This window comes from Macadamia integrifolia, chromosome 14, assembly GCF_013358625.1.
Source record: "Macadamia integrifolia cultivar HAES 741 chromosome 14, SCU_Mint_v3, whole genome shotgun sequence".
Lineage (NCBI taxonomy): Eukaryota > Viridiplantae > Streptophyta > Magnoliopsida > Proteales > Proteaceae > Macadamia > Macadamia integrifolia.
The window spans coordinates 24,256,191-24,277,619 of NC_056570.1; the positions used below are offsets into that span (position 1 = coordinate 24,256,191).

The 21,429-nt window shown below is 36.2% G+C and overlaps 1 protein-coding gene and 1 non-coding gene across 2 annotated transcripts; both read right to left on the minus strand.

The window, feature by feature from the left end:
- Window positions 1–5,743: 5,743 nt before the first annotated feature.
- On the minus strand, window positions 5,744–5,862 carry LOC122062182. The gene has a single exon (XR_006134812.1). It is a non-coding gene; the product is annotated as a 5S ribosomal RNA (ribosomal RNA).
- An 11,011-nt stretch (window positions 5,863–16,873) lies between these two features.
- LOC122060755 (putative disease resistance RPP13-like protein 3) lies at window positions 16,874–19,792 on the minus strand. The gene has a single exon (XM_042623857.1). It carries the CDS (start codon window positions 19,790–19,792, stop codon window positions 16,976–16,978), a length of 2,817 nt encoding a protein of 938 aa, XP_042479791.1. The 3' UTR covers window positions 16,874–16,975.
- Window positions 19,793–21,429: the final 1,637 nt, after the last annotated feature.

Genomic DNA, 21,429 nt, shown 5'->3' on the forward strand with positions numbered 1-21,429 from the left:
CCATGTGAGAAAATTTTATTACATTTCAGTCCCTTCACTTTTTTTTCTTTTTTTTTTCAAATTGATGTATAACTCCCTTTAGTTTAATAATAACGTATAACGGATTTACAGAATTGTAAAGTGATACTGTAAAAAAAAAATCCATCCTAACTAGTACATCTTGACGATATATTAGACAAAAAAATATTTATAAAACCTTTTAAAATGTAATTATTGAATAATGATAATATTCAAAAGCATATGTAAAAAATTTACAAAATTACCACCCAATTTGGAATTTGTCCAATCATTATCAAAAAAATTTCTTAAGATATTCTCCCTAATCAAGAAGAATTTTATATTGAGCAGCTCCACCATTCATAGATAACCATTGTGAAATTGCCATACCAATATATAATCAGTGTACACATCAACTATAGGTACACTAAGATGCACAAAGTATAACTATAATGGTAAAGCCCTCTAGGGCATCGGGAACAAAAATAATCAAAGAGTCTTGTTGTATAAAAAATTGTTAGTGATCCATACAATACTCTCACTTTTATAGGTTCAATTACAATCAGGTGTTTCGTTCAATATGAAAGGTTTATGGATACAAACTTCAAGATGGTGAACGGATTTTTTCGGCCCAAATTTTATTTTTCTGGTGCAATGGAATGGTTATGCTTTCGTTTGGATATGTTGGCATTTGTCACATATTCTATCTCTTTGCTTTTTTTTCATCTCAATATCAAAGGGGGTACTCAATCCTTGAGATCTTATTAAATCATCATTTAGGGAAATCATGGTTCATTGCTCATACTAAAGAAAAATTTTGAATTTTTTTTTTTTTATTCTTTACTCTTAAAGGTGTTGTGGGTTTAGCAATCACCTATGGGCTATGGGATCTTAACAGACTTGAGAATAGAATCATATATGTTGAAAGAAATACTACAATATATATGCATCCCTACCAACAGAAAATAAACCAAGTTTTGAATGGCCATCACAAGGGAAAATTGATATTGTTGATCTACATGTAATATTAAATCTAAGTTTTTCAAATGTTCATCTCCTTATTTATTTTCTCGTTTATGGAATAGACTCTTTGAAGCCTATATTGTTTGATAGTTCTTCATATTCTTATAGAATTCTAGTAAGTTTTTCTAATTTGATTGTTTAATATTCACATAGATTCGGTATGCCCCACATCTTCCACTTATCTAGCGACGTGTCAAATGCACTTTCTTTGGAGGATGAAGATTGGAATCATTGGGCGAACAGGAATTGATAAATCAACTCTTATATAGGCTCTCAATTGGTCAAATTTGATATATGGTATCAACATATCCAAGATTGATCTTCATGACTTGTGATCAAGATTGAGCATCATTCTACAAGACCCAACAATTTTTAAGGGGACTCTAAGAGCAATCTAGACCCACTTGAAGCGTATGCTGATGAACAAATATGGGAGGTGGGTGTTTTTTTTTTTTAATTATTTGATGGATAATCTTTAATCAATGACAAAGATAGCTAGTATACTGATACACACACGGTTTGACCACGCCTACTACCTAATTTGAAGGAGATAAGATTGGATTGAGAAATAAAAGTTTAGGAACTTAGTTGTCTAAATAAGAGAAAGTTGAGCCTCTTTTCTCATAAAAGAAAAAATAGGAAATTCTATTCATAATTATCTTTCCATCTTAGAACTATTAAATAGGTTTACAAGCAATTATAACTTTCTCTACCCATGTCCCACGTTTTGCATAATCACTAAATAACCACTACATAACTATGCCATATACAATATCTATAGACAAGTCCCTAACTGTACCAATATTACTTTAGATATTATTTTGTCCAACAATGCAACTGTCCATGCACAAACCATGCAAGATCGATTCATAAGAGACGCACTTTTTTTTTTTTTTTTTTGTTGATGACCCACACACAAAATATATATATATATATATATATATCACAAATTGATTGGCAGGGTCATATACTATATAACCTTTCTCATGACCATTTTCTTTTTATTTTTATTTAAATGTTTGAAATCATTTCCATTGAGATATTAAATTCATTTCATTGGAGGAATTGGATCATCTTTGGGTCAATTAGATCTGTTAGTTAGGGCTAGGAAGTACATTTTTCTTACTACCTTGTTTTCCATTTTCACTTGGTACCTCGTTCATTTCATCTTGTGCATGGCTCATTTTTAATGAGCAATTCTATGTCATATGAAATAATGTAAAGTGATAAGTTAGCATGAAATTTTTATTTTAATACGCTTTAGAGAGATGCCAACTTGGTGATAAGATTAGAACGAAGGAAGAGAAGCTTGATTTTGCAGGTTGGTTTTTTTTTTTTTCCCCTCACATTCACTTTGTACCAAAGTTCCTCACCATCAATTTATCAATACACTAGTGCACAATCTTATCAAAATTCTTATTGTATGATACATCTAACTTCTAGTGCACAATCTAACCCCCTCCAACAAAATCAAGAGAAAAAAAAGTTATTTAAAATAAGATCCTAAATAACAAAGTAATTTTTATATCATAGATATCATAGATGTCATAGTGACTAAGAATGGAGAGAATTGGAGCATGGGTAAAGGAGCTAGTCTATTTAGGGCTAGTATTACTTAAGAAGAGCAAAGTGTTACTATTGCCCAAAGCTACTGTATCAGTGGATACTGCTACTGATTATCTAATTCAACAAATGCTTAGGCAACAATTCTTAGGATCTACTATCATCACAATTGCACATAGGCTAACATCAATTCTCGATATCGATATGGTCCTTGTTATGGATAATGGTTAGTATCTATTAATCCATAGATCACAATCAAGGGTTCAGTTCAGCTTTGTAATACATTTTCTCACCCTTTTCTATTGTTTTCCTAATCAAATGGATATGTTTTCTTGTCATAAACAAGTCTTGTACTAGAATATAATTCCCTAGTCAAATTGCTAGAGATCAAGTCCTCATCATTCGCAAAGCCTATTAGGGAATATACACAAAGATGTAGTTCCTAGTTCCTTAAAGACTAAGTGGGTGAGGTTCAAATGTTCAAATGTTCAAATGTAAGTATGCTAATTGCTATTTTAAGTATGACAAAATTTTGTTGGGAAAAAGTGGTGGAATAGATATCAAGGCTACCAATAATCATTAGTGCTAGTATTGGTATTCAGTTGAAGTATTGGGGAAAAAAAATATGTATTTTATGCATGTTTATTAATATAAGGAGAAAAGCTTTAATAGTCCCACAATATCTTTAGACCACAAATATCTATCATGTGGCACATTTGGTAGAACTGAAATTGGTTCCAAAAGCAAAAAAGTGGGATAAGTTTTCTTTCCATTATTATGGACTATGACCTCGAAAGTCTCAAAATTAGTTCCTAGAGAGGAAAGTGGGTTGTTCATAGTGCCAACTATATGGTAGGTCATTCTAACCTTAAATCATATGGCTTAGACTCATCGCAAAAAATATATCTTTTTAATTAAATAAAATGTCAAGACATCAACTTTTTTATTGATGCATTTTTGTTTCAGAAAATTTATAACATCCTAATTTTTGGCAAGGTAGGGATGTCAAAGGTTTGAAATGCTCTATAATTTTTTAAAAAGGAATTGTTTGGGTTTCTTTGAATGCAGTCTTTTAATTGCCTTTCTCATTTATTTGCAATTGCCTATTTGGGTGTAATACACTTTTACAGTTCACAACATCTCACATTGTATATGTCATAACTATAATTTTTATGGTGTATGTCACACCCACCTCCATAAACCAAGGTTGCATGACTTGGACACCATTAGGTAGCCAGCTAATCCTCTAGGATCACAAATGCAGTACTTTAATAACACACAACATAACAAGATAGTCTAACAGAATCAAGTAGTTTACTAACATCATATTATATTTCCAGGCTGATGGGCTACTAAATGCTATCATAGTTAGTTACAAACATTGTTCTTGAGATCACCACCCAATAATTACAGTATCAGAGTAGAAACAAAATATTTACACAAAAAGAATAAAAAAGATGTGAGATATATACATCATCCCCAAAAGATGCCCAAAGGCACAACCCTCGCAGCCACAGCCCTAGTCATGATCCACATACTCTTGTGTCTCTCTGACTATGCTAATCAAAACCTCACTTTGCTCTGGTTCCTATGCACTTGAATCAACATCTAAAAATGAAAGTAACGTGGGATGTGCTTTGCAAGCCCAGTGAGGGGTGAGGGGATACAAGCACACAACAAATAAATGTCATGATATGCTCAGACAAGTCCTTTAATGTAGCATGAGTCTATTTTTAATATCATCCCTAGACAAATCACACTCAGTCCAATAGATAGGTTTGAGTGCTATGTAATGTAGGTGGTATTCCTCTTCACCAGTAACCGTCGGTCCCTCAGTGATACAAGATAGTTGCAAGTAGGAGCATATTGAACATTTATACTTTGGTACCCGATAAGCTCGTAAGAGTAATCCCCCAACTGCATCGGCCCGATCATGTAGCGCTTGTGTATAACATTTATACATCATGCATCAGACTTGACATTATAGGAACCTTGAACATGCCCACTAGGATTAGCCAATACCTCATCCCCTATTAGCAAGGGAATTTAGAACCAATGATGTGATCCCTATCCATGCATGCTATTCATGAATGCAAACACATCAAATCAATACTCACGCACCCAGGGCACATAGTACCGAAATTCCCCCTTCGGCCTCAGCGTGCCCCTCACAATCCATATCCACATCTCATCACATTCTTATATTTCCACATATTCACACACATATGCTTCATTTCACATAACACATGCATAAATAAGAGATTATTGCAAAACATGTATGACAACAAATTATGAGCATGATAAAATGAAATTAAAAATATAAATACTCCAAAAATTAAGTCAAAACACCCACTCATCTAATTGTACGTAAATTAGGGCAATTTAGTGATCTTCCAAAAATTCACGTATGGACGCTTAAGATTGGGCCGACCTATCCGAAATACATATAATAATCATGTTTTAATCCCTTAAAGGTTCCCACACAAACCCTACAAGAATCCCCAAAAAATCCCAAAAGCATAGGCTAAATCTACTATGACTAGTGGATGAACCCGTCTTGCTGGTGTCAAATGGAGGATGAATCTACAGTACATAACCAATCAATTTTCCAACCGGTTGGTGCCACCGGTGACAGTTTTGGTTAGCCGATTGGGTTGACTTTTTGTCCCAAAATTTGGGGCTTCCTGCCCAATCTTGCTCAGCTCCACTATTTACTATATGGAGGTTATATTTATCCTCTTGGAGTCACATGAGATTTGGACTTATGATGGTGGGTGATCCGACCACCACCCACCCTTGGCTCAACTAGTTGGTTTTCCCCAATATGTGGGTTTGGCTACATGGTTCTCATGCATACATGTATAATGGTCTTAGGCGAGGACATGCATGCATGGATCCATCACCTTCATGCTCAAATGAGTAAACAATAAGGTGGGGAGCCCTAACTATAACACCATAATCTGATATTTATACCCCTACTTGTGGATAGGCAAGAAGAAAAGCAAATGCTAGCATGGTTGGCAACTGTGGAGTACCAAGATGGTAGAAGTGACCCCACCTGCTCTTGTTCAGCCTGCCAATATCACTAGGGAACTCATCAGGAGGTGTGGACAAAGAGGTAAATTTAATTACAAGACTAAGTATAACAGAGAGAAAAAAAAAGGTACGACATGAGAATTTCCCAAGGGGTCACCCATCCTAGTACTACTCCCACCCAAGCATGCTTAACTGCGAAGTTCTGATGGGATCCAGTGCATTAGTGCTGGTATGATTGCACCCCAACTGGTAGATCCAAAAACGTCCAGTCGATTTTGCCTGGCTAACTGTGATTTATGGGTTTTTACACTGTGGGGCCCACCTCTGCTGTGCAAATTCCCATTTTGCCCCTATGGAAAGAGACCTAATTGAGGTTAAAATACATATTATACCAATAAATAAAAATGGAAAATTAAATTTACAAATATAATTACATATTAATTAAATCAGGTATTATATGTAAAATAAATAAAAAATTGGGTTTTGTGTTATGGGCCCACACCCCTACTGTACAAATCCCCATTCTGCCCCTATGTGAATAACCCCAAATAAGATTTGAAATGTATATTTCAGTGTCAATAACTAATGGGAGAAATAATTTATTTGTTTAACTAAACTCTGGATTTATTAGGTATATATATACACACATAAATGTACTTATAAGGCCCAGCCAAATAGACCCTTAGGTCTATTTGGGTTGCCCTATGTAAGGGTTATAAAGGGCTGAGAATTCATCAAAATTGTGGTTGCTATTACAGTAAGAAGAAAAAGAAAGAAAAGAGGAGAAGAAGAAGGAAAGAGAAGGAAGAAGAGGAAGAAAGAGAAGTGAGGAGGGAACTCACTCACCTCAGGCTGCTCCTAGATCAACTCTGCAACCAGGTAAGTGAACTTACTACTGTAGCATGGTTAATTAGGTAATTTTATGTAGATTGGGTAGCTAGGGTTAGGATTTTACCCAATAGTTTATTGCCAGGGAATCCCTATGAGCAGAATAGTTGCCCAGTAAAGAAAGCCCTAATTTCTGTGAGCTATTGGGGATCCAATTGGTAGAAACCCTATCCCTGCTAAACCCTAGAACATATGATTACTTCTTTTTCAGTCAGGATTATGCAATAAGGGCTAGAATAGGGTTGATTTGGTGGAAATTCTACCAAAACCCTAGGAACAGAATTTTATTCAAGCTGAAATTATGCAATAAGGGCTGAATTAATTAGATTAGGCATGTGGTTATAAGTAATTCATCACAATTAAATACCCTAATTCTGCAGATTTCTCTAAATTCCTAAATTACTTTAGAATTTCTACAGGAATGGATATGATAGACTTAGGTCAATTAATTGAAACCCAGAAATGGGTCAAACCTGACCTCTAACACTTCCTCTACTGACCTATTGTGAGTAATAGCAATTCGGAATGAGGAATTGACCCCAGTTTGAGCCTAACATCAAGAGTGACATAGGGAACAATAAGGGCAGAACTATTTTCTACAGCAACATGGGATCCGATAGGTCTCGACCAACCAACCAGTTGCTGCCCAGCCAACCTGTTGGTTGGGGTTCTCGAAGCCCAAAATTGGCTGTCATGAATGGGCAATAACCCTAACCTTAAATTGGGAATGAAGGATAGTGCTCAGGAACTGCTGGTATGGTTAGGACACCCTACCTAAGTGTGGGACCCACTAGTGGTTGCCTCTCTTATGACCCCAGTAGTGAAGGAAATTCAAAACCCAGACTGTGCAATGAAGAACAGTCAAATGTCTAACTAAATTTGGGAATTGGGACTTAAGCAAGTTGGGGTAGGATTGTAAGATTTATTTTAAAAATAAATATTTAAATTATCTATGAAATAGGAAACATAAGTTGCAAAGAGAAAGAATATTCAAACCAAGAGACAGGATTTCAAAAATTTGGACACTAAGGTGAGTGGGTGCCCTTCTCAACCCCTCATTATTTTGGTGTATTTGTTTAATGTTGTTCTTGCATTAAATTGCTTGTGTATGTGCATTTGCATTTACCTGCATTTATTCTTTGATGGTACTATTGTGATGGAATGGGATGGAATGAAAATAAGAAAGGTAAGACAGGTGAGATGGGTCACGTGCAGGTACCCATGTTTGTATGTGTGATTACAATGATTGGTTGTGCATTATTTAGAATGCTGAGTTAGGTATCATAACCCCAAGTGCTACACTTCTTGTCCGTAGGGGGTTAGGTACAGACTAATCCCGAATTATGTGGCTGCCTGATCAGCAGTGACTTGTGATGAGATGTGTGGTATCAGTTATGGATGTGAGATAGGATACGACGGACTATATGCCTGTGAATATATTTATGATACGGGGTTTCCTTTTAGGGGTTAGCCGGTGTGGCCCGGGACCCGTACCGACACTGGTTGGCTCCTGCCTATGGCATAGCTTGTATACCTGAGGCCCAACGTACATGGTAGGGTATGCCACCTACGTTAGTAGCACCTATACCCATAGGTGATGAGACCTAGTAATGGATTAAGAATTTTATATAGTTAATTAAATGAACTCATGAGCATCATTCTCTATGTGTGGAGCATGCATTGCATATGGATGTGTGTGCTTATTCTCCCCCACCCCTCACTAAACATTACTAGTGCTTACCCCTTCTATTTACTCCTTCTAGATGTCGAGGTTGAGACCAATATTTTATCGACTTCCTACTCTGATTATCAGACAGTGGTCATGGATAACTTGGCCAATCTTCAAGAAGATGGAATCGACAATGGACTTGATTGCGAATGCGATGACTGTGCCTACAGAGGCTAGTTCTTCTGAGGAATAGGATGGACTATTCCTATGTCTTTTTGTGTTTATATTTTTTTGATGCGTACTTTGATGTATATAGTCTACTATTGAGATACTGTAAACTGTGAATATTCTCATTTTGTAAGTTATGTAACTCTCATCTAAATAATTGTAAATATATCATATCACTTAGTTGGCACTGGAGTTTATGTAAGATATCTTTTGTTGGACTGTGTATGTGTATATAAACTTTGATCTTTCGTAGTGTAATTGTGGTGTTATGATCTACCCTAGTCTAGATCCTGGAAAAACAAGCTGATTGGATACAGTGAGGTGTCAAGGGCTGCACGCCTTATTGCAAGCAGGGTGTGACACTAACCCTAGCTTAGGTTATGGTATTGTAAAGGAAAAAGGAGGTAAAACTTACACAAGGGAGGGGAGAGGACCTACCTTGTCAAATTTGGAGGAGACCTTCAAGGAATGCTTGAAGGTGAAGCTCCTTCCTTCTTCTCCTCCTTCTTCCTCTCCTTTTTCTCCTTTCTTCTTCACTTGCAACAAGAGTAAATGAGCAAATGGAGAGGTAGTTGGGCTTTATATAGGCTCACTTATTGAGTAAAGCCTATTTGGCTGAAAATGGGTTTTGGCCAAATGAGGTTAATCTCTTGTTTGACGGAGTGGGTCCACCTCCACGAGGCACAGGTCCATTAATTCATCACTAGGTAGGTTTGAACACCTATTGGAGGGGTCCCGAGGCATACGGGTAGGTGGTCATAGGCCCCACATGGCATTAACTTCATTTGGCAGTTTTACTGTCTCTAGGTTGTGCAACCGGTCGGCCGATTATATCATTTTTTTTGTTGGGCAGCTCTCCCGATCTTAGCACTACTTGCCGATGGACTCACGTGAGGGTTCCTTAGCCTCAATATGGATTTGACCCATTTGGCAGTTTTACTGTCTCTAGTTTGTGCAACCAATTGACCAATTATATCACATTGTTCGCCTAAAAAAGGCACGTTTTATACCAGGCAGCTCTCCCGATCTTAGTTCCACTTGCCCGGGGACTCATGTGAGGGTTCCTTAGCCTCAATATGGGTTTGACCAACATGTTGAATTAGAGAGGAGGTCTTTGATGTTAGTAGTATTACTTGAGTTTCATGGGAAGTTTGAATCCCTTCCAGTGTTGTCGACACAGCCAACAATGACACGAGGGATCATTCTTTCCTTGTCGGCAGTAGATTACTGTTAACCGGATGCCATTGGTGTTAGTTAGCTTTGGCTCATCCTCTGTCACCATGAAACGGTTAGTTAGATTTGGACACGCGTGTAACAATGTAATTGTAAAAGTGAATTTCAAAATTTGATTGTTTCCCATATCTTCCTTCGTAACTTTTTTGGACATTAAATTCCATTTCTTGGGTGTGTAAGGGCTCTAGTAGTTGGATTAAAATGTGGATACTACTATGTGTGGAGTTGGACATAAATTTGAGATGGCTTGGGAAAGAGTAAGGCCATTATCGACCTTACCCTACCTGTATAGTGAGGTCGACTTATCACAAAATTTGGTCTCACGTGATTGGAAGGTCACACAAAAACAAGTCCATTGGGTGAAAAACCATGTGTCCTTGGTGAAAAGAAACGTTTTATGGTTGGCTTAGTAAAAAAAATCTCAGTATCTACCACATAGAGGGCTCCTCTACACCAATAACAAACATAATCTTGTCTATCTAAATGGGGTCGGCTACATGGATCCGATATGGATGGGAAAATAGTAGAGGGCTCCTCTATTACCGAAAAAAAAAAGAGGGCACCTCTATTGAAATTTATTATTTGGATAGAAAAATACCACTTCAGGTCCCAATTCAAATTACCCTTATGAAAAAAAAAAAATCAGGCTTCTACTATGTTGTATGGCCCACCATATTAGGTTTCTATCCTTGCATTTTCAATGGTTTACCATCAACCGTCAAAGTTGAATTGTCAACCAATTTTTTGTAACATTAAATCTCTACATGGGAAAAACATATAGGGTTAAAACCTTGTAAATGGATAGAAGAAGTTCATGTGAAGACCAAGTCCCAAAAATAAAAAATAAAAAAGGTTTAAATTCAGCAACCTTAACAAAGCAATAGTTTTCTTTCGCACCCAAAATTCGTTCTTCCTTTTTTTTTTTTTTTTTTTCCATATCACCCAATACCTACCATGTGGAAAATCAAGTGAGGACAGAATTTGTGGGTAAGGAGGGGTCAAGGGATTTGAGGTCCCTAATTAAATGCCAAATTTGGGGCCACAGGGAAAAACATCAAAACATTTTGAAATTAAGGAGAGAGATAGACACATCAACCAATGATTGCATGATAATTATTTTCTCTTACTCTACTTTTTATACTATTTTCTTTTCTTGTCAAGCTTTAAATTCATTAGAAAGTCAAACTTGCATAGAAATAGTAAAACAAATGGATGGCTAAAAATATGGAAGAATGCCAATATAAGGAAATGTAATATTTAATTTGGCTTTGAAATTTGGCAAGATGCCATTCTAAATTTTACTCAAATTATGCAACCGTTGGAATACCATATCACAATTGTATTAGAGTTTTAAAAAATGATTGAAGAAGTGCTGAAATCTATTTGAGATTTGAGAAAGTGAGACTAGCTAAATAACAATGACTGCTTTAAAGATTGGGGGGAAAGTCCCTTAAGTTTCCCACACATGCATAAAATTACTTGCCCTACTCCCTCAAGCTTTTGAACACCAAACTTATTCCTTGAACATACTTTAGTCAAAGAAAAATGATGCTTTTACAATATCCATTCATTTTAATGGTGTTATTATTTATTACTATTGGGTCTTTCATATTTGGTTGTTATTTTTTTCCATGAAACTGAAGTATAAAAACTTTATACTTATGAGCATCATTATTTTGAATTAGATAGTGTGATAGAAAAGTTGGGATAAGACTTTGTTTTTGTTATTGTTAATATAAAAGTTTTATATATTTCTTTCCACCATACTATCAGATCTGCTAGACTTCTAGTTCGCACACTTCATTTAAGACATGGAATTTATATCTCTTTCATTCTTTCAATCATTGATAAGAACTAAGAAGTTTGATGCAATCTTGGAACAATTACTTTTATCTTAGTTACAAATATTTTTAAGTTGTAACTGGCCTTAGTTCTAGGATTTAAATTATTTCAGTTTTTTTGGTTGATGGGAAACCCAAACCAATGAACTATCCATTTAATTAATAAACCCATAAAAAACTGTGTTTAGGGTTTATTGTTTCTTTGAATTTCAATCATAGGAACAATTAGATATGGTGGTTGAGTTTGCTCAAAAATTTTCTTAGGGTTTTCTTTCCTTTAAATATTTAACCACAAAATTGTTTGAGGAGTGAAGATATGATGAAATGATTTGGAGTTTCTCCTTTTTGAAACCTTGAAGAGTTTCAACCTTGATGAAGGCCGGATTTCACTTTTGATCAATAGTGAAATTCACTACTGCCACCCTCATATTTATGGAGGCCAAGTGTACTGAGGTCCACAACAACAGTAAGGAGGCCACATCAGTATCCCCAAACCGAGCTCAACTCCTTTGACCATACGAATTCAAAGCCCAACCTTCCTCAAAGAACACGCGTTGACTAAAGAGCATACAAGGAGAGACTTCTGGCTCCTCATACAAGGAGCTGAGCCAAACTTAGGAAGTACGGGGACCTGCTTATGGAAACTAAAATGGCACAAGACAAAGGAAGCCAACGCATAGCCTCAACCTATATCACTATATCATATTATCATACTATTATATAAGTGCAAGTACTCATGTTTCATGGCTAATATTTTCTTGTACTATTTTACTTTTCTTATTTATTTGAATACTTTAGTTTCTTCATTATCACTTTTCTTCATTTTTTTTGTACCTTTTTTTTTTAATTATATATTAGTTTTTTATTCATTTAAAAATCACTTTCTTTATTAATGTCTCTCTCTCTCTCTAATATTTACAAATAATATTAGTTTTGAAATATTTGTTCATTTATTTGGTTCAAATAAAAATAATATTAGTTTCTTACTTCTCAAACTCTCATGCCCTTTAGTCTCTCTCTCACCTTCTCTCCCTTGCTCCGTCTCTCTCTTTTTCGCTTTTCTCTTTCTTTTTAAACTATGTTCCTCCACTCTCTCACATTCCTCTGTCCTTCTATCTTGCCACAATCTGCATCATATTTATATTAAAAAATAAATTTTATATCTTTCTATATTCTTTCCCTCCTTTTTTTTGGTAAAATATTTTCTTCCCAATAGCTTTCTAATTTCATTTAGTTTCTTTAATAGTAATAACTCTATTATTGGGGAATATACTGCTCAACCCATTGTTCGGTGGGAAAGAAAGAACTGAGTGAAAAAGAAAAATTAGATGGGAAGTATTTTGTGGCAGTTCAAGACAGAGACTGGTATTGGAGAGCCTTTCTTCCCGAAGGGAAGGATAGCGATCATCCGGCATGTAACCCATTTGGTCCTAGAGGCATAAACCTTGAAGGGCTCAAGTTCCCTAAGAGCCTCGTTGTGGTTGCAGGTTTAGACCTTGTTCAGGACTAGCAATTAGCTTATGTTGAAGGGCTCAAAGAGGATGGCCAAGATGTGAAGCTTTTGTTCCTAAAGAGAGCCACAGTTGGGTTCTACTTGTTGCCCAACAACAACTACTTCTATATTGTCATGGATGAGATCAAGCAGTTTGTGCGTTCTAACTGTTTATAGACTTACTTCAAACTATAGAGTAGCACAAATACGTAACCGCTTTGACATTTCGCTTGGGTTTTTTCTTCTTTTTGATACTGTGCACTATGCAATTTATTAGGTTTGTGTAGTAGTGCTGCTCTTCTGACTATGGTGTTCTATTTTGGTGGAGATAGTCTATAGCCTCTAGGACTGGTTGTCTTTGGTTTAGTGATGGTTCGGTTCAATATGGAAGAACCTTCTTTAAGTGATTCAGCAATCTACAAATTCTCTTGTTCACAATTATGTATGGCTTATGGGCCCAATTATTCTGAAGCTTCAGATGAGTTGGTTTGTACTACTGATTGCAGGAGCCACCAAATATATCTTTACCCCTTCTAACATCCAACCTCAAAGGAGGAGGGAGAAACTGAAGTGTGGGGACAACATTTGGTGGTTAATCAATTGGGGGCTCGATGCCTGGCTAATGTTATATGTAGAGGGCTGATTTCAGGAAGATGGATGGGGAAACCATCCATTGGATTGTGAACTTGTATGCTATAGTTATACTTTATGGTCTAGAATTATAATATAAGAATGCTTTTCTTATTTCTCACTTGGTCTCTCTATTCTTCAGTTCTTCTTTGGTCTTTGCTTGTTTTCTTTGTCTACTAGAAAATCTTAAGGCCTGTTAAATGTAGCAGGAAAGCCTATTTGAGTTCTTGTAGAGGCAAAGCTTGAACAAAAGTTGTAGGTCTACATTGGATAAAAAAAACACCTTAAAAGTAATGTACTAAAATTATGCCATCGTCTTCTGTGACTTGCTAACATTAGATTTTATAAGAATGGTAAAAGCATTTGCAGCATGGAAAACAATAGGATTGACTAAGCTAGATCATTTTTGTAGATTGAGGCCAATTCTAACAATGGCAGGGAGGTGTCTCCTAGTCCAAGAATGTAGGGTGGGGCTTATGGAGAAGCCCTGCTTGATGATTTTCCTGTATCATTTTTGATTACACCCTTTTCCCATCCAAATATTTCATCTCATGTATCTGTTTATAAGTCTACTACTTTTCATCCAACCAAACAAAATATTGGATTTACAGAAGGAGAAAACTCAGGGGACAAAAAGGAAAAACGGAGAACAGAAAAAACAAAGAAGAAGAGTGGCTGAAGATCCTTCCATCCAACCTTTGTATCCCACTATGATATCCCAATTTCTGTATGTATCCCACATTGGATTAAAGATCAACTCTTAACAGCAAAAGTAGACTTAAGAGTTAAGACCACCTCAAAATATGTTATCCTTAAGCCTTTATTTTAAGTGGGCATAAGATCCTTTGGTTATGAAATCTAATATTCCTGGAAATCTGATTCCATTCATATTGAAAAGAAGGGGTATATACTGACTTGTTGATGTGTGACTGGGTGGGTCAGAGTCATCAAATTCTTTATCATTTTTAAGATAATTTTTATTATGTCAGTTCTTTTGATTTTCCTATTGCAAATGGGAAATAGTTTTGGTGTTTGCGATGGTTGCAAATACAAGAATTGGCTTGTTTTGGATGGCTAATGGGGTTGTACTAAAATATAAAATCTTTTTTTTTTTTCCTATTTATTTTCTTTCTGAGGTTTGTTTTTATAGATCAATTTGGGTAGTTTAGGATTGTCATTATCATTGTCCTCCCACAAAAGATATGTTTTTATGAAATTCTTATACTATCTTTTATAGATAATTGCTATAACAAATTAATTTCTTTTCTATAGATTAGTTTTGATCATCTATTGTTGGGTTGTTTGAGATTTAGATCTTGTGTTTCGTTTATTGGATTGATTGAATTTGTGGTTCTGAGTATTGATTTCACTTCAGAGACTCTAATGTTGTGATATTATACGAGTAATAGTTCATTCAGATCCATTTGTTTATGAAGATTGGTGGATAGATCATCAGAGACTTTGTGCAAATTGTTTTGTTTGCTATAGTCTAACTTTCTTATATCATATTTAATTCTTTTTTTTTCCTCCTTTTTTGTAGCCAACAACCTCTTATAAAAGAAGAAATCAGCAAAAGTACTATGTTGATCATAAGCAGTTATTCAGGATTATGCTTATAAATGACTAATTTATCATTCAACTCTTAGAAATGAGAAAATATTTGCTAAAATAATCTCCCTCTCTCTCTACCCACACAAATGACCACATGTGTTTTACATATCAACTTCATTTCTGCCATTATACTCTAGGAATTACTTTATATTCTACCTAGACAGATGTGAAGGTTTTATATGAGATAGTGGATGAAATTTGATATATTTTTATGGATGCTTTGAAAGGTTATGTATGTATTGTTCAAAACTTTAAATGTATTGCTAGAAAGTTAATGATGATTTCTAATTCATTTGATATTCAAAGTCAGTTTTATAGTCTACAATATGTGTTGTTACTCATGATATTGGCAAAACTTATAAAGGTTGATAATCCATTGGTAAATAATCTATTTTGCATTCAATAGTAATGATTCTAAACTTTTTGAGGTATTTCAGTAATTTTTTTTTTTTTTACTATTTTTTATTTTGTTGGTGAAGCCATTTCAATAATGGACATCTCCTAATCAAAAATAGAGAAGCTCAACTATTAATGAATTTTTATTTTAATGTAACAAACTGGTCTACCTACCATAAGACCATTACTATCTGTTACTTTAATTAATGTCTTGGTCATGTTGATGCACTTCATTGAGTAGAATCCCATGCTACTTGAATGTACCTGAATGGGGTAATGGCATTGTTCTGGCGATTGCCCTTGGGAACACTATGTACTTTGGGAGCTTCTGATGGATCTATTGGAGCAATGACAGTGCTTCACCCATAGGAGATTGGGTCCAACCCAACATGAGCAGGAAAAGTGGGATAGGGCAAGTAAAGGTGCAACTGGAAGTAATGTAAGTCACCGTCTTTATTATGTTTAATTCTTTCATTTTTCTCTTGTGGTGCCCATTACTTGGGAACTGATTTTATTAGGTCACTTCTCAATTTTGGTCATTCAATATTATAAACTCTTACTTGTTTATATATATGATGAGAATTTGTCTTCTTACTATTAGCCTTGGCAAGACAACCATTATCCTCTTTTGCTCACTAAAGAGATTATTGATCAGTTAAGGGACCAATATTTCAATGTATATTCTATGTGTGTCTAGTTCCAACCTTCCAATCAAAGGTGATCAACATCATGATCATAGAGGCCAATAATTATTGTTTTAGGTCTTGACATTAAGAGATCCAAGTAAGGCAGTATGATGTATATTGTCTCATAAACATATTTCTACCATAAAATAAATGCACAATATTTCAAATCACAATCCTTTTTGCAAAACAATAATTAATTCTCTCTCTCTCACCACAAGAACATGCATTTGCACGTGTACTTTTATTAATGTGTATATATATATATATAAACAAAGGGGAGATGGGCATGCTGCTAGCTCCGGGAAAGCTAGCGATACAACAAATAAGGGGGACTGGGATGAAGGGGAATGGAGGTCATTTCCAAAAGGGAGGGGGGAGAGAGAGTGTAACACAGACTGGGTGTGGCCTTTTCTCATAAAAAAAAAAATCCATATCCAACCCAAAAACTATGAACACAACTGAACATCATCAATGGCTAAAAGGCCTGAAAGCAACAAAATAAATAAATAAATAAAAGCCACAGGCTAATCCCTCAATCAATATAAACTTTTCTTGAAGGTACAAAGTTGAGAAGAAGCAAAAGTAAATGACAGGAAATATTAACTATTTCTTAATGAACTTTCCTCAAAGGTACAAAGCTGAGGAAAGGAAAAAGTAAATTAAAGGAAATATCAGCTAATCCTTAATCTAAGACTTCAGAAGTTTTAACTGTTCTGGGGGTAGCTGCTGATTTTGAGTACTGGCTCCTATGGTTTACTTCCCTAGTGTTGAGGGAAGCTATGTGTTTAATCTTTTCCCAGTCTTCTCCACCTTCTTTCACCCTTTCATTGAAATTCTTTGACATCACTATCATGAGTTCTGCAAGGGTTCTTATGTGTCTCAAGCCATCTGGAAGCATTTTCAACTGATAGAGCATTTTGATCTTTAAAAACCTCAACATTGGCAAAGCTCCTTTTTCCACCATCCATACCTCTAACTTCAGTAAACAAACAAGAGATAATGACTCAAGTTTTGAAAACCCTCTTGCAGAGCAAGTCATTTTATCTCCATTAAAAGAGTACCAATCCAAGGTGAGGTGCCTCAAGTTAGGTAGCTTCTCAAGTGTTACCATTGGATCATCTATTAGATGCAATGAATCCAAGCGTAAACTAGTGAGATTAGGCGCGAAATCATTATGTTTAGGTAGCTTCTTCATAGCCCCAATTAACACCATATCATAGAGATGTAAATGATTTGAAAATGAAGGGAGAAGCAAGGGGGACCAGTCATGTTGTTCCAGCCATAGGACCCTAAGTTGCACCAATCTGACAAGTGCCCAGTATAATGATCCACCTCCATATGACCCCTTGAGTGCTCCATTTCTTCTAATCCTCAGTTCTCTAAGATTGGTCAACATTTCAAGGCCACCCATCATCCAACTACTTGCATGAATCCATAGGGTTTGGAGGTTTTTTAGAAGTTTGATGGGTGGAGGAGAATGATGGTGAATGTCCCCAGCAGTGTCAACAATGAACTCATCTTTGATCATATGATCAAAAATGTTAATACAGATAAGATGTCTTAATTGAACTAGCTTGACTATTGCAATGGGTATGCACACTACTTTGGTGTCATATAGATCTAGTGTTTGTAGGTTCTGAAGGTGGCCAACCCAAGATGGAAGAATCTGAATTTTGGTTCTTCGTAAGCTCAAGTACTTGAGAAAAATGAGCTTTTCAATTTCCTTAGGTAGGGTTGAAATCCATGGTACACCCTCTAGATCCAACACCCTTAGTAGTTCAAACTGTCCATCGATTGAACGCGGGTATTCAGTGAAACAGAGAAATGAATAGAGATGGTTTGAAGTTGTGCTGTGGTGAGTAGTGGCTGTGTCATTATCATCATACATACCATTGCAAGGGTGGAAGGCTAGCCGACTATAGCCTTTCGAAGATTCCAAGCAGTTATTCCAAGAAATGTTGAGAAATTTATCTTTCTTGGCTTCTGAAATTGCCAAATCTCGGGGTAAACCATGAATACAACATGTTTCAGGTGCGTCGTTAGACCTCCATCTCACAACTTGAATCATGTTCCTTTGGATTAGCTTTGCAAGGCAATCAGCAGCCACATCTTCCACAGTTTCATCCACTCGTGGTTGCAAAAATCCCTCAGCAACCCATAATCGAATCAGTTTATCACAATTGATCTCATAACCGTCGGGAAAAAGGCAAAAATAAAGGAAACAGGACTTCAAGTAATAAGGTAATTCAGTGTAACTCAGAGCTAATACCTTTGGCCAATTACTTGAATCTTGATTCCCATGCCAAGTCACTCTCTCAAGTAATTTTTCCCACACAGCAACTGTCTTTCCTTTTGTAGATAAGAGGCCTCCCAATACAACAATGGAAAGTGGTAATCCATCACACTTGGTAACAATTTTCTTTGCTACATCCCCAATATCTTTGGGTAAATTTGAGTCTTCACTTCCTCCCGCCGAAGGTTGGAAGACAGTTGTTGTGAAGAGATTTAGACTCTTTACTTCATCCAAAAGACATAGCTTATGGGGATTGATTAATGGATCTACATGCTTGGATACTTCTGGATTGCGAGTGGTGAGCAACACTCGACTTCTTTCGCCCTTTTGGGGTGTGGGAAGGGCCTTCTTTAAGCTATCCCAAGCTTCTTGCCTCCATAAATTGTCAAACACAATTAAGTAGCTCTTTTTTTTCAAATTATCATAGAGAAACTTCTCCAATTCTCCCTCCTTCCAGTACTGCAATTCATTTTTCTCCACATCTGTTAGCTCGATAATTTGTTCTAGCGTGGCCTGCAGAAGATCTCCAACTCTAAATTCTTTTGAAACATAAACCCAAGCATGGCAATCAAAATGTTTCTTAATATCCCTTCTGTTGTAAATTTTAGTAGCAAGGGTGGTCTTACCTGATCCGCCGATTCCTACAATTGAAACAACACCAATCCGTCCTCGAGGCTCATCTCTCATCAGAATCTCTGCTATCTCCTCAGCTTCATTTTGGAAGTCCATTATATGGACTCTGTAAACGACGGGATATTTCCTTCCATTATAGGCCAAGCATTCATGTGAAGATTCCTCATCATCTATAGATTGAATGCCATATCTCAATCTAACAAATGCAAGCTTGTTGAACCTTTTTTTGATGTCTTCAATTTGCTTTCCTAATTTGTGTAGAGTAATGACTTTGTTGGGTAATCCCTTGATCTTCAGGACAACGTTTCGCTGCCGTTTTCTGACTACTTTATCCAAGAAGACATCAATTAGATCCTCAACCTCAAAGGCCAAGTCTCTAATTTGGGTAACCCATTCTTTTACACCTTCATTTTCCTGGGATCTCATATCAGCATTCCTCAAAGGAGGACTGATCAATATCAGTTCTCTATGGAGAGAATCAACCTCTTCCTCCACTCCATCAAGCAAATGAGACTCATCTGCAAGAAGCATGCCCAGCTTCTGTACAAGAGTCAGGACAACAATCTCTGCCATTTTTTATTTTGCTACTTTCTGATGGATCTCAGACCTTCTATTACAGCTCTCTGTTCAGGCTTCTTTCTTTTCCTGATCTCTTGTTCAGTTGAAATGGCTCGCTCTAGGTAACCACCCCATCTCATCTCACACTCCAGAAGGGGGGGGGGGTGGTCTCCACCATTTTGAGTTAAGTTCCTCTGCACATTCGTGTCTGTCAGAGGCCAACACCTGTATCTTTTATTTTTCAAAATAGATGATCCATTCTTTTTTTCTTTTTTTTGGCTTAAATGTTGACTTGCTCCATGGTTGAGTCTTTGGTTTTGCTTGGCCAGAGACGTGTGTAGTGGAACCCCAAATTGTAATGGAATCTATGAATTTTCAATTAAAAAGTAGAAATGGTGGGAAGTGCTCTTAACATGTTTCCCTGCAAGGTATAATCAGAATGAAGTTTTGATTCCCTTTTTATTGTCTTCATTCAAATATCATGAAACTCCATTATTATATTTTAAATTTCACATAAAATAATAAAACAATAAAAAGAGGAAAGGTGGTCCCCTATCTCTCAAACTTGATATGTGATCATTGGTGACCACCTTTCCTATTTTTAAGTGATCACAGAAATCTTAACATTCAAGGATGACCAGAAGCTAGCCTCACTCAATGAATTTGCAACAAATACATGTTTCAATGGATCAGATAAATTTTCTATAAAGTCAACTTTAGTATTGGCTACATCATCATAATGAATAATCTCTGAGATGAGATATGTACTTCTGCTCTAATATAATCACGATATAATGGTATGGAGTGCTTGACAAGCTTAGGTAAAACTCCAGTTCAGTCAAAAAATTTCTTAACCAAAAACCTTCCTTGGCTACTTCTCTAGTTGCCAGACAGTCTTCCTCAGTCACGGAGTCAACGATTGACTTCTCTGCTTATCATTTTCCCATTTGTCAGCCCCACCACCTAAAGAAAACACCATCCTAGGCATGGATTTTTCTTATTCTTGATATTCTACAAATCCAATGAAAATCCACAACTAACAATTAGTCAAAGCCATAGATCAAAAAGTAATCATTCGTCCTCTTCAGATATTTAAGAATATTCGTTCAGCGATCCAATGCTCTTGTCTAGGGTTGGATTAATACTAGTACTAAGGGTGTCAATCAGTTCAATTTTTGTTATTCAGTTCGATTTTTGGTTTAGTTCAAGATACAAGATGTAGAAACCAAAATCGAACCAAACCAATAATAGGAACATATTTAAGAAACCAAAAATGAATCAACTCGTTTTGTTTCAATTTCAGTTTTATTCGGTTTCATATTGAGTTCCTTTTTTGGTTTAATCCGGTTTCATATTAAGCTACTGCCCTATTTTAGGTGTTTGGGCCAACTTTTTACATCTTCACAAAAAAAAAAAAAATGTTAGTGTTATTGCTAAAATATACGACCCAACGTCTATCGGGTGATCCTGAGATGCAGGGATAGCCAAACGGCTTGGCGAGGCCGACCATAATCCACCTAACCTGGAGCAGGCACCCAGGACAAAAGCCGGATGACCAAAATCATTAAGAGAGCATCAAGAGTCGAACGGATAGGTCAGTACCAAGGGAGGCACGACTTGCAAAAGGTTCATGTAACTACACGACCCTCAAT